The sequence below is a fragment of the Schistocerca cancellata genome, chromosome 9, assembly GCF_023864275.1.
Source record: "Schistocerca cancellata isolate TAMUIC-IGC-003103 chromosome 9, iqSchCanc2.1, whole genome shotgun sequence".
Lineage (NCBI taxonomy): Eukaryota > Metazoa > Arthropoda > Insecta > Orthoptera > Acrididae > Schistocerca > Schistocerca cancellata.
Window position 1 is genome coordinate 313,864,231 of NC_064634.1, and position 12,890 is coordinate 313,877,120.

Sequence of the window (12,890 nt, forward strand, 5' to 3'; positions counted from 1 at the left end):
AAAAATAAAAAAAAATTGTTACAAACTGTTTACCGAAAAGCGTTATCTAAAGTTCAGAAATCTAGATCTGGTGTAGGAGTATATCAAGTATATCAGCCAACGTTATGGTATTTTGATCTGCTTGGCTTTCTTAAAAGAGATAATTATAAGTTTCGACATCCATCCACGAACAATTTCGCCAGTCGTTAGATTCGCCCTGCAACTCTCGCAGTAAATTTACGTGAGAAAACTGCTTTCGCTTTAGCAGCCACTGTCTACACCATTTTGACCGCTTTCTCTGTTTCCTGCGGTTGGTCTGAATGTTTTTTGCAACACAAGTTGCGAACACAGACCACAACAGAGCTTCCTCCATTTCTATGTTTCAAAATAACTGAATTAAATTTTTGACGTTTACGGGGAGCGTAGTCGCTTGCCACTGATTTTTCTGTTCTACGCCGACAGATGGAGGGCGAGTAGTAGATTGGGGTCTGTGTCTTGTGAACACACCACATTTGCAGCGATCTTTTGCATGTACAGACATCTGCGCCGATGTCTGCGCAGACAGATCGTTGCGTATGGACCGGGCTTTAGTAGCTGTGGTCGATTGGAAAATGTTGAACAAGTCTCTTTGATTCGTCATGTGTCGTGAACTCCCGGAAACCACATACCAGCATTACTATGATGCGAAGATGCAGTTAGAGCCATTAACGCAGTTTCGTTTTCAGGTCTCACTGCATTCGCAGAATTTGAAAATTTATTTGGTTTCTTCTTTGTTCTGCACTCATTCGCCTTGTGACCAGGTTTCTGACATTTATAACACTTAAAAGGCTTGACATTTCGCACATTACGTTTGATATTCGTCTTCTTGTGTCCTGCTTACTAGCTGCCAGCGCCGAATCTGTGGTCTCATTTGTGGATGCAAACTGACATTTCGTCGATTCTTGAATTAATTGCTGACTTACTAAATCACTAGTAATTTTGACACCAGAATTCTCAATTGCCATAATCAAGGGTTGGAAGTCTGCTGGAAGTCCACTTAGCATAATTGCAGCTACGAAATCATAGTCCATTTTCTTACCAATGCTTCGAATTTGTTGAGCAAGACACACATAATTTTCTACAAATACGCCTCCATATTTTTCTCAGAAGTCAATCGTACATTCATTAAGCATTGTAACAGCCCAATATAACTAGACAAACTCTTATCTTCAAATGCAGATTGTAAATTTTGCCATGCTTCTTTAGAAGTCGTTGCTCCACGAAGTTTTGGATACATAGGTCAATTTACAGATAAACATAATTTCGATAATGCTTTCTGTACGTTCTTCTCATCTTCGTCAGTGCCAGAAATTGTGTCCCATAGTCTCTCATGTTTCAGGTATATTCCCATCGTGAATTTCGAGTCGTTGTAGTTTGTCATACCGGTCAACTTTTCAAAATTAAACAGTGATTGTCCACCCAAAGCCATCTTGAATACGTTCAGATAGTTAAACATATAAATCTTGAAAGTTTCTCTAAAAAAATAAATAAAAATAAAAAACGATAGCAACACATTGATCACACGCGAAAATTATGTAACATTGATTTATCAGTTTATTTCTTTGGTGTGGAGAGTTGACTAATCTCTCCTGGGCCCATAACCTATTAGATATTGACTCTAATTAGTCCTCTATGGGATTATAAAGTTGACCTTTTAGTCAAATACACAATACACCATATTACCAAGACTACACATTTTTAGAGACCATTTATTCAGCGATGTACATAACGAAGATCAAGGAGAAAACATGAACTACCATACATATAACACATCAAAGAGTAAAATATGAATGTTCCCAACAGATATAAACTTGACTGGAAATGCTACCTAACGATTTTGCAGAATACGAATAATAAAAAAAAGTGGTAAAGTCACCATACAGCAAAATATTAGGATACTTTGAGCTGTAGGGGATAATTTTGAAATGAATATTATGCTAATAACTGCTTCCATATTTGCACCCTTCATTTGGATAGGATGTGATAAAACTATTAATAATTGCCCTAAGTACAACACCGAACTTCTACTCCACAGAATGTGTATTTATAATCTATGCTTTTGTCTGAACAACATGGCGCAGTGATGCACGAGATCAGGTGGCGGCCAGTACGCTCGAAATTCCAAGCAGAAATGCGACGAAGAGCGTACGCGCAGAACAAATACCAAAGACCTTGTTAAAAATAACTAGACCCACTGATGGCGCTGCAGTCGCGGGATAGTTTGAACCTTCGGCTGGACGCCATTATAGTGGTTGTAGTCTGATGTGTTGTGTGGTATTGTTGTTTATGAAGACCCTGATTCAACGTTGTATATTTGTTGGGGCGTACATACAGTATTTGTTACTCGTAATTATATTGTCTGTAAGTTCCAATCAAAAGAAGTACAATGGTGAAGAGCTGTACAGCGATTAATTGTACAAATAAATTCGAGAAAGTAACGACTATTACATTTCACAGATATGTGAATATTTTAAGTTGTTTTGTATGTCAGTGCACTTGCTTAATAAATGTTTTTGTAATACGGTATTAGCATAATGTCTGTGCAACTATTTGCAGGTTTCCTTTCTCAAAACCACAGCTCTTACAAAAATGGTTACACGTTGTCAGCAGGCAAGATTTCCGGCCGACAGAATACCATTTTATATGTTCTGATCATTTTGAAGAAAGTTGGCTGATCGGTAGTGTTTTCATGGTTTAGATTAGGTTGAAAATTGATAATTTGGTCGTGAGTGGCCAAAGCACTATGCCATATACAACGCACTTCTCGTCATAAAATCTAAAGCAAGGTAGAGTCATAAAATATCTGTTAATATAGTGGGCAAATCTTCGAGTATTTTGATGCATTTTGCGTACATCTATCGTTAATGAACTACGAAAAATGCTAGGGGTCCAGTACATAACTTTTAGCTACGGCAGATTCCATGTAGTACGTAAGATAAATTCATAAACAGCGACTAGTTGCTGTTTGTTCACAAATTAAAAAGTATATTGTAGTAACGTATTTAAACGAGGCATTACGTTTGCGACCTAACTCAAGGGAAGGCATTTTATAACCAAAAGCGATGTATAAACATTCGAACTCCGCGCGTCAGTTTACCACTCTAATGGCCGCCGCCCAGCTATTCAATTTGGGAGGATGCTAAGTTCACCAGACTTGGATACGATGTGACGTCATTATGACGTATACACGCTACATCGAAAACGATAGAAACCGTATATCGACTATTCGACTTTTGTGAACTTTCGAGAGGTTGTGCTCTGCGCCATTCGTTTGAATGTGTTTTGCGTTCAAATCGTGTATTGTACTGTGTGTGTGTCCTGTGCGTTGTTTTTCGTTGCTCGTCTCTAATTATGTGTTTAGCATTCGAGAGACTAATGAGAGAAAAGCTGAAAAGAGTTCAGCATCGATGACGACGGACAATTGCGTGGTTTTTGTGAATCTCAAGCAGAAATTGATGTACTTCTGACCCAGCTGAAGTGCGTCGGTTATTCTTACTCGGTGAGAAGAAGCACTCAGCAGCCAAAATCTTTAGATGCGTCAAGACACTAACCTTTCGTTAAGATTACATTGAGAAATCCACTTCCCCTCGTATTCAATCTCCGGTCGACGATTTTTCTTCAACAATGCCTCATATTTTTCTTTTTAAGTTCGAAATTCAATCATTCTACACACCAGTCATTACTGGACACTAAGGTACCTGTCTCTGTGGTCCGAGTGTAAAATTACTTGTAATTATGGTTGATAAAAGACTATCTTGGGATGGACATATAAATTACTTAATTAACAAACTTGCACGAGTTCTCTTTCAGCTATATAAATTAAGAAAAAAAAGTCAGTAAGAGTATGCTGCTACAATCTAATATGTACTGACAAGACCAATTCGATGAAACCATACTAAAATATTGATAATAAATAAATATTATTTTCGGCGTAAGCATTCAATACAACAATCACACAATCTAATCTGGTCGGGACATAAGAAGACTTCACTTTTTTACGAAACGTGTTGTCTTTGGTGTTTTCAAGGCCACGGTCAGGAATATTTCTATCAATATCCAGCTCTTTTATTGTGGCGAAATACATATACGCTGCCACACTGAGCTGTTATCAGAATCGAACGTGTCAAAACAAACCACTAGCTGACGACAGTTTAGAATCTCGAGCGTTCGTAAAAGTCGATAGGTGTGTTAATCGACTAAAGCGTATATACGTCATAATGACGTCACATTATATCCAGGTTGGGTGAACTTAGCATCCTCCTTCAATTTGTCCGCGCTTCACAGTCGACCACTCGTGCGGTTGTGGGGGCCTGACAAATACAGACCAAGGGGTTTCTGCGCCACCGTAGATGCGCATGCGCATTAACGCCTGTTTTCTGGCGCTCTCTGGCCAGTGCGCGAGCAAACCTAGTGTGACAACATGAATGTTTATAGTACTGTCGCTGGTTGATCGGTAGACGTCTTATCGTAGGCAGAAACTAGGACAGTTAAGCCTACTTTACACGACGGCACTAGGTTGCAGGCAATGCGTTACCGGCCACTGCGTATTCGTGCCGCGCGTTTGCGCAACTCATTGGTGAAACTAAACACTTTCGCCGTGTTCCAACTTTGGCGACAGTAGTGCATGAGTTTTGAGGTTATGTGTTCGTAGAGTGTACACAAACAGAAATATGAAATGGGGAACGGAGAATAATGTTCGCTTTTTGGATATCTATGCTTTGCATAGGTGTTTGTGGGATTTCAGTTATTCTGATTACAAAAATAAGCAACATATTGCTGCCACTGAGACCGTCATGTGCGATCATAACATAGATGGTTTGCCAGTATCTGAGCTGAAGGGCAAAATTTATTGAGTTAGGAGCACATATACAACTGAATTAAGAAAGAGACAAGCAAGTGTAATTCTAGCTGTGGCAATGCTCTATTTTAGAAGACTCAAATCCCATTGTTCGAGTTGGCCAACTCTTTGTTAAGGAATATTGTTGACAGGAGGGAAGGTTATACAAATTCAAGAAGCTGCATTCTTTATTCAATATTCATCTGTTTAAAACGTTGCTGTAGTGCGCCCCATTCACATATGTTAGAATTTTGAAATATTGCCACTGTCAGATCTATCATCAAAAGAGTAGTTTGCAAACCATTCTCTTCTTAATTCGACCTGCTTCGAATAATTATTGTTGCTAATGTTAATATTTAGTACTGTTAATTTTAATAATTATGGTGTTAATGAAAAAAGCGTCGTCACCAACTAATTCCGTATCTTATAGCATGCCGAGTGTTCTCGATTTTAATGCACGCAATATATGTAATTTCAGTTCTGGCGACAGTGCTTCATGCATTACAGTACCTTTATTCCTTATCGCGTAACTAACTCCACTTAGGAAAAAAAAAATGTGAACAGTTCTGGCGACATTCTAAGATGATTAAAAGAACTTCTTGTATCTTCCGCTATAAATTATTTCAGCAAGGATGCTTTTCTTCATCCAGTCACAAATCGAAACACGTTTCTTATTTTTTCTTATGCAGCGATTCCGCGCAACCAGCTTTAACTCCATCACAACTCGTGCGACGTGCAGCTGCCAAAAGTTTCATTTCAGACACGACTCATGGACCCACAAAACGACGAAACTGAATTATATACTGGTCGCCGTGTCTACAATCATATATGAAACCACTTGCGGGCAATTCAATCTATGCAACGAGTGGCGCAACCCAATGTCGTCGTGTAAACTAGGGCAGCAACGAGTCGCGCAACCCAATGTCGTCGTGTAAACTAGGGCAGTTAGGGTATGAGAACTCAAGGTCCTCTCGCGGATATTTCTTACACAATTTTCCCTTGCGCCACCACTTGTGTCTGCGCATTTGGCGGTTGCTAGTCTAGCCACTGCCTTGACAACGCGCTAGGATCTGACTGGAAGCCGTGTTTTACCCGTCGCATACAGATCTCAGCAATTTTGGTCCAACACCAACGTCCACATATCAGCAAAAATCTCTACATACGCTACAACTTGTGTGTGGAGACGCGATGTGCGCGTGTAGACTAGCCCAAACAGAAAGTAAGACTCGCCACTATTGAGCGATTACAAATCGCAGGCAGGATTGTTTTCCATTTTCCAAGGCGGCTGACAGCAGAAATGTACAATCCTGTGGTGGTGGCTGGCGGTTTATATAAGTAAGAACCAGTGTGTTGCAGGCAGGAAATTACGTAACTTGCGACATTAATGTTATGAAGAAGTAAATTGGTCATAATCTCGAACTTCTGTCTTCAAGCGAACACCGCCCGATCCCGACGGGTTTCGACATATGGTAGATTGCAAAATACTGAGCAGTCATGTTCTTTACGCGCCCTTCATTAGTCTTCGTAATCGTCAAAACCGCGCGAATTCACGCAAAACAGCACGTGTAGTTCGAGAAAGAGTTGTGATTGGATGGCAGCATGGCCTTACCATTCGACTTTATAAACGTCAGAGGATAAACAATAAGTCTGTGGATGCAGGCTTAGTGACGCAACGAAAAGTAGATAACAGTTTTGAACTAGTTACTTTCGTGTATTTTACACAAGATGACCGAGAAAAGGGAGTTCATGAGCCTGGAAGAGTGTTTGGAAAGAAATATTCCAGCAGATGAGTTAGAACATGTAAATAGAATACTGTTTGGGAAACCTTTAAAGTGAGTGCAAAATGAGTGTATTTGTTTTACCGTGACCCTGAATTAAGTTAGGTCACAAAGAACTTGCGAAATTTATTCAAAAGAACAGTACCTGTTTACACTATCGGCAGAGGCGTCTCCCGTTGCTGTTAATTTTTTTCTTTTTTTTCTCGCGTATCTAATATTTTGTGTTCCGTTTTTTTTTTCTCTCTTCGACAACAGCACATGGTTTATTTAATTGTGAAAATGGAACGGTTTGATTAGAAAACTAATGGATGTGTCGCTCCCACGTATCTAGCTAGTATTTTGTGTTGCGTTACATTTGTAAAATTAACATTTGTTTAGTGTCCTCAATTCTGTTGTAATGAATTTCGTCAGTTATCTGATTACAGCTACCGCGTATGCAACAGCATCAAAATTAATAACTCATGCCAGTGTGAATAATTTCTGATAGAATGAAGGTTTGTATATTCAATATTATGGAGCTCTGTACTTGGGGTAGATAATTGTTTTGGCGTTAAATACTGTTGTTCCTCAGCACCTGCTATGATTTTACTATCAGAAAATTATTCTGGTTTGTTATTGCTTCTTTTTCTCCCCTCTCCCCCACCATGTAGGTCCAGTTAAGCACCATAATATAGAAAATAGACCTTACTTTATGTCAGTTTGTAAAGTTTGAACAGAAATTTTGTCAGTATCTCAAAAGGAATGGTTATTGTTTGAGTTGCAGATGGTCCTTTTCGGATACTGACAGCAAAATAGCATGCAGTCAGTATAGAGTAGTATGTTGCAAGAACTATTGGCTATATTTTTGATACTTGTCATTAGTATTAATAATAGGCTAGCCAAGGATCATTGTAGAATGATACAGAATTTAAGTCCTATGTCAAATATTCGGGCATATGAATATAAATGTATGTTTAATGAGTAAAGAATATTTGGTGACCCAGTGCCCTTCTGAAGGAATAGCCATGGCATTTGAGTGAAGTGATTCTGTGAATCACAATGTTCCCTTATATAAACTGAGGTTTCATGGAATTGATGGTACAGCCAACCAGTGGTCATATTTAACTACAAGATTGCAGAATGCACACTTAATAATTGAAATAATGTAACCACGGAAGAGTCTTCTGACCGGGGAAACAATTACTTATGGGATTACACAAGGCTCAGTCTTGACCCACTATTGTTTCTTGTACATGTAAACAACCTACAGACTAATATAAAAATAGCAGAATTAGTTCATTTTGCAGTTGACAGTAGTGTTGTAATCAATCCATCATACACACAGCAGTGGAAGAAATGTTAAATAATGTTCTTAACAGTACTATTGAGTGATTTTCTGTGAATGGTCTAATTCTCAATTTCAAGAAGAGACCATGCATTTAGTTCAGCACATCTAGAGGCACTACACTAGCGATGAGTGTTACACATGGTAAGGAAATAATAACAGTGGGTGGAACTTCTGAAATTGTTCACATTGACGAGAATTAAAAGAAGGGGGAAAAGCATTTGGGAGCTGCTAAAGCAACCTAGTTCAGCCATATTCACATTTCAAATCATTGCAAATCTTGGGAAGAGAGAAATCAGTAAGCTGACATTTTTATTCAGTAATTTAAAAGAAGATAATAAACTGGGGCAACTCATTTTTAAGGAAAAAAATAATTGCTCAAAAACAGGCTGTAAGAATAATATGTGGTGCTCGCCCACAATCATCTTATAGACATCTGTATGACGTAGACATTTTGACTACTGTTTCACATTATATTTATTCCCTCATAAAATTTGACCTTCCATAGTTCAAAAGGAACAATGATGTACATAATTACAATACCAGAAGAAGAAATGACATTCAGTACTCCACATAAAGGTTCTCTTTAGTACATATAGGGGTGCACAGTGCTACTATGACCACTTACCAAGTGATATAAAATGTATGGCAGACATAAGTTCAAACTGAAATGTCTCTTCTTCCTTCTATTCTGTAGAGTAATTTCCATGCCTGTAATTTGTATTGGAAAATTCCGTTGAAAATACTAGTATGTTGTGAGACAGAAGTCCTGAACTACTTACCTTCAGAAGGCAAAACAAGGAGTACTGCCAATAGACATGTGTAAAAGTAAAAGGGACAGACAGTCTAACTTTTGAAACTGATTGTTCCTTAATTGGGGAAGAGAGAGAGTAGGTTGCAAAAGGTTAAAAAGGAAGGGCAGCTCATCCTATCCCAGAGTGAGATGGGGGCCCTCCTACAGTGACATTCCCTTTCTCTCTGAATTTGCCAGAAAAAAGTTAAGGCAGGCTTCCTCTAAAAAAGAGTGAATGGACGTACCAAACATCCTGTGGCGATTTTTAATTATCAATGATGTGTCTACAAAACAGTGGCATCTAATGACAGGCAGCAAATAGCAGATGCAGATAGACTGCTCTTGAAGCAATATCTCTTGCACATTCACAAAATTCTGTGTTGTGGAGTTGAAATTACAAAATGGTTTAGGAGCAAAAGAAGCTGCAAGCTAAGTCAGTGAGTGCGTAAACTGCTCCAAGACAAAAAATTAATCAAGTCAATGCAGCTACCGACATTTTGTGTCATCCTTCAGTTTAGTTGTAAATATGCCAGTTGCTGAAGAAAGCACATTTACTGAAATGTGGGCCAACAGTGCAAGCACAAATACATGCTCTTGCAAGTGTGGTTGCAGAGCAACCGTTACTTCCACTCCTATAACAAGCAGATCAGCACACAATGGTGTGACAGCAGTAAAAAACTGCTAGCCTCCTCTGTGCAAAGAGTAGCACAGAATATGGTATGCTGTAACACGTAACTGCCAACACCACTGCTGGAAAGACTAACACCAGACATATAAACAGTGATTAAAACGACAAATTGCTGAACTGGCTCAGACTCGTTTTGACTGATGAGGCAGTAGAGCGTTTAACTACAGAAGTAATGGAGTACGAAGTCTGTTGTAGCGCTCCAGTCACCCCTTTCAGTGAACTCGCAGCTGCCATATGTTTGTGATCTTGGTAACAAGGAAAAAAGCAGATCTCAAACAATCTCATCAGTACGATGGCTACTATACTACATTGGAATCTGAATGATTTCAGGACATGGGTGGAGGGGCTTAAACTATTAGAATAGCGAGGGCTTGTCTGTCTGCATTTCCAAGAGAGTCACTTCAAGACACTGGTACCCTCGTGCTAAAGGATACAGCCTTCACTAAAATGATCATCATCATCTTATTGTAAAGAAGACTAGAGATTGTGTAAAGATCTTTGTTAATGAAATTTCTTGCACTTCTTGTCTCCCCCACACCTCATTGTAATGCCATATTTGTCACATAGGATACCTGTTTAGCAAAAACAGACATAATATCTGATGGGATACCGCAGTCATTTGTTGTACAATGTTATTTATAATCTGTCTTGACTGCAAAAATGTTTATTCACATGACTGGTTTCGGTTCCTCTAGAACCATCTTCAGATCTGAAATAACAATGATACTAATTTACTAGTTCACATATGCAAACCTATTTCATCGTATCTAATTAACATCAAATGTACCAGAATGTAACTGCAATTTTGGTTACAGGAGTAACCCATCCACACACAGCAACCTTCACATGCTGCGTCACATTAAATTGGTTGGCAGAATGCACGTCATTTATATTAATTATAAAACTCTTATCGACAGGTGGCGTCTGGTACATTTGTTATATTACATATGCTCATACTGTATTAAGTAGATTTTTCTAATGAGAGATGGTGCACGGTGAAACAGCTAGAAGATGCATGCAGCGCCTTTTGTCGTTGACGGGGCCCTCCTGCATGGCCCTCTTACCTGCAGCGATGGATCTCAGATGACTGAACGGCTCACGGCACAACACCGAAACAGCGGGAACCACGGAAGCAGACTGTGGAGGAAAACAAGTCTACACCAGTGCCATGGATATAGAAATCGCCCTTTGTTTTCGATCGTACAAAAATTATAATTTCATAGTGTATTTTATTTTTGACAAGCACAGATTCTAACCTTGACAACAACAGATTTTAAATAAGTATTTTTAGAGATTAAAGCAAATTAGAAAAATCTACTTAATACAGTATGTGCATATGTAATGTAACAAATGTACCAGACACCAACTGTCAGTAAGAGTTTTAAAATTAATATAAATGACATGCATTCTGCCAACCAATTTGATGTGACACAGCATGTGAAGGTTGCTGAGTGTGTATGGGTTACTCCTGTAACCGAAATTGCAGTTACGTTGTGGTACATTTCATGTTGATCGAATAGGATGAAATAGGTTTGCATATGTGAAATAGTAAATTAGTATCATTGTCATTTCAGATCTGAAGATGGTTCTAGAGGAACCGAAACTGGTCATGTGAATAAACTTTCTTGCAATCGAGATGGATTATTAGTAACATTGGATACCTGTTTGATAAACCAGCCTGCTGATATTGTAGACATTGAGGCTCTTGAATCACAACTCTCCTTTGTTTTCCTCCTCTGTGAAAACTTCAATGTGTTATGTTGGTGGGCTCTGCTACCACTTGCTGAAAGCCTCGTGACTCCAGAAGCTCAGTATGTACTGAACACGGGGTAGAGCACACATTTTGGACCATCTATTCTCTGCCATACATCTCATAGTTATGCTCTCGTGCCCTTTCAGAGACAGCTCAGTTATCAGATGCTAAGTTGTTTGTTTCTAGATAATACAAAAATTTTGGTAAATAGCAAAACAAGAATGGTTTATAAATAGCTGTTAATGAAAGTTTCATTGTCATTAATAAGTGGTAACTAGTCAGTTCACCATCACATAAAAAAGAAAGAAAGAGAAAAAAATGAAAGGCCATTGCTACACGCAGTTCAGAACCTGTAAGAAGTTTCCAACAACAACAACAACCACCACCACCACCACCACCACCACCACCACCACCACCACCACCACCACCACCACCACCATCATAATTGTCCTCAGGAATTGTTTGCAGCAAGTGGCAGAGTTTGTACTGCATGTAAGTCTTTCCATTTTCTTCTGCTCTCCCATCACCACTCTGCCATCATTCTGTTCCTATCCTATCATTTTCACCAATTACTCTCCTTCATACATTTCAGACAACTATCTTTTGTCTTGGAGCCTCAATTTATACACCTTCCAAACTATTTTATTGTGTGTTGATGAAGGATATTGAATGTACATAAAGCAGGCCAGCATGCTTGGTCATAGATTTGTTTGACTCATGGGAGAGTGTGTGGTTCATGGTGTGGGTTCCTGTAGTCATGTCCTAGTTCATGAACCACGGGCAACGTATGAGTGGCCAAGTAAGTGGTCCCGACAGTCGGGATACCAGTTACTTTGGAATAAGGCTGGGCATCTCGGACATATTCTGAGTCGGGTCACGTTTGTGCTCATACGGGAAAGACTACCAAATCCACCGGTTAGTCCCTCAGCCGTTAGGGGTAAAACCCAATGGGACTCAGGGCAAGTAAGGCTAGCAACCTGCTTCCCTGGTACTTTAAATATGATGCTGGCAACAATCAGAGCAAAATGCCTCGGACCTTTGGAGGTGACGGAGTCCCACCTCTAACTGACAAACCAGGGACTCCTAAGATACGACTTGGCAAACAAATGGTAATGAGATGGGGAGCTATTAATATCAATGGGGGCTACTCTGGGAAGAAGATAGAGCTGGCAGAGGCTGCAAGTAAGATGGGGCTGGACGTTTTAGCTGTTAGTGACATTCGGTAAGGGGTGAGAAAGAAGAGGAAGTGGGAGAATACAAGGTCTACCTGCCAGGAGTCAAAGCAGGAATAGCGCAATGGGGTGTAGGGCTTTACATCAGGAAAGAAATGGAACCCAGCATAGTTGCAATAAGGTATGTAAACGAATGACTGATGTGGATAGATTTGACAGTGTCTAGCAAGAAAATTAGGATTGTCAGTATATTCGCATTGTGAAGGGACAGATCAAGATAAGATGGATAGTTTTTATGAGGCAATCGGTGATGTAGTTGTTAGAGTAAAGGACAAGGACAGTGTTCTTCTCATGGGTGATTTTAATGCCAGGATTGGAAATCGAACAGAAGGGTATGAAAAGGTTATGGGTAAATTTGGAGAGGATATGGAGGCCAACAGGAACGGGAAACAACTCTTGGATTTCTGTGCCAGTATGGGCTTAGTAATCACTAACTCCTTTTTTAAACATAAGAAAATTCACCAGTA

At 39.4% G+C, this 12,890-nt stretch overlaps 1 protein-coding gene across 1 annotated transcript in view; it reads left to right on the plus strand.

Moving 5' to 3' along the window:
- Positions 1–6,359: 6,359 nt before the first annotated feature.
- The window catches only part of LOC126100749 (beta-ureidopropionase), a 165,725-nt gene continuing 159,194 nt past the window's right edge, over positions 6,360–12,890 (plus strand). Inside the window, exon 1 of the mRNA XM_049911371.1 lies at positions 6,360–6,687. Within this exon, the coding sequence (XP_049767328.1) occupies positions 6,581–6,687 (107 nt within the window). The 5' untranslated portion in view covers positions 6,360–6,580. The remainder of the gene's footprint in view (positions 6,688–12,890) is intronic.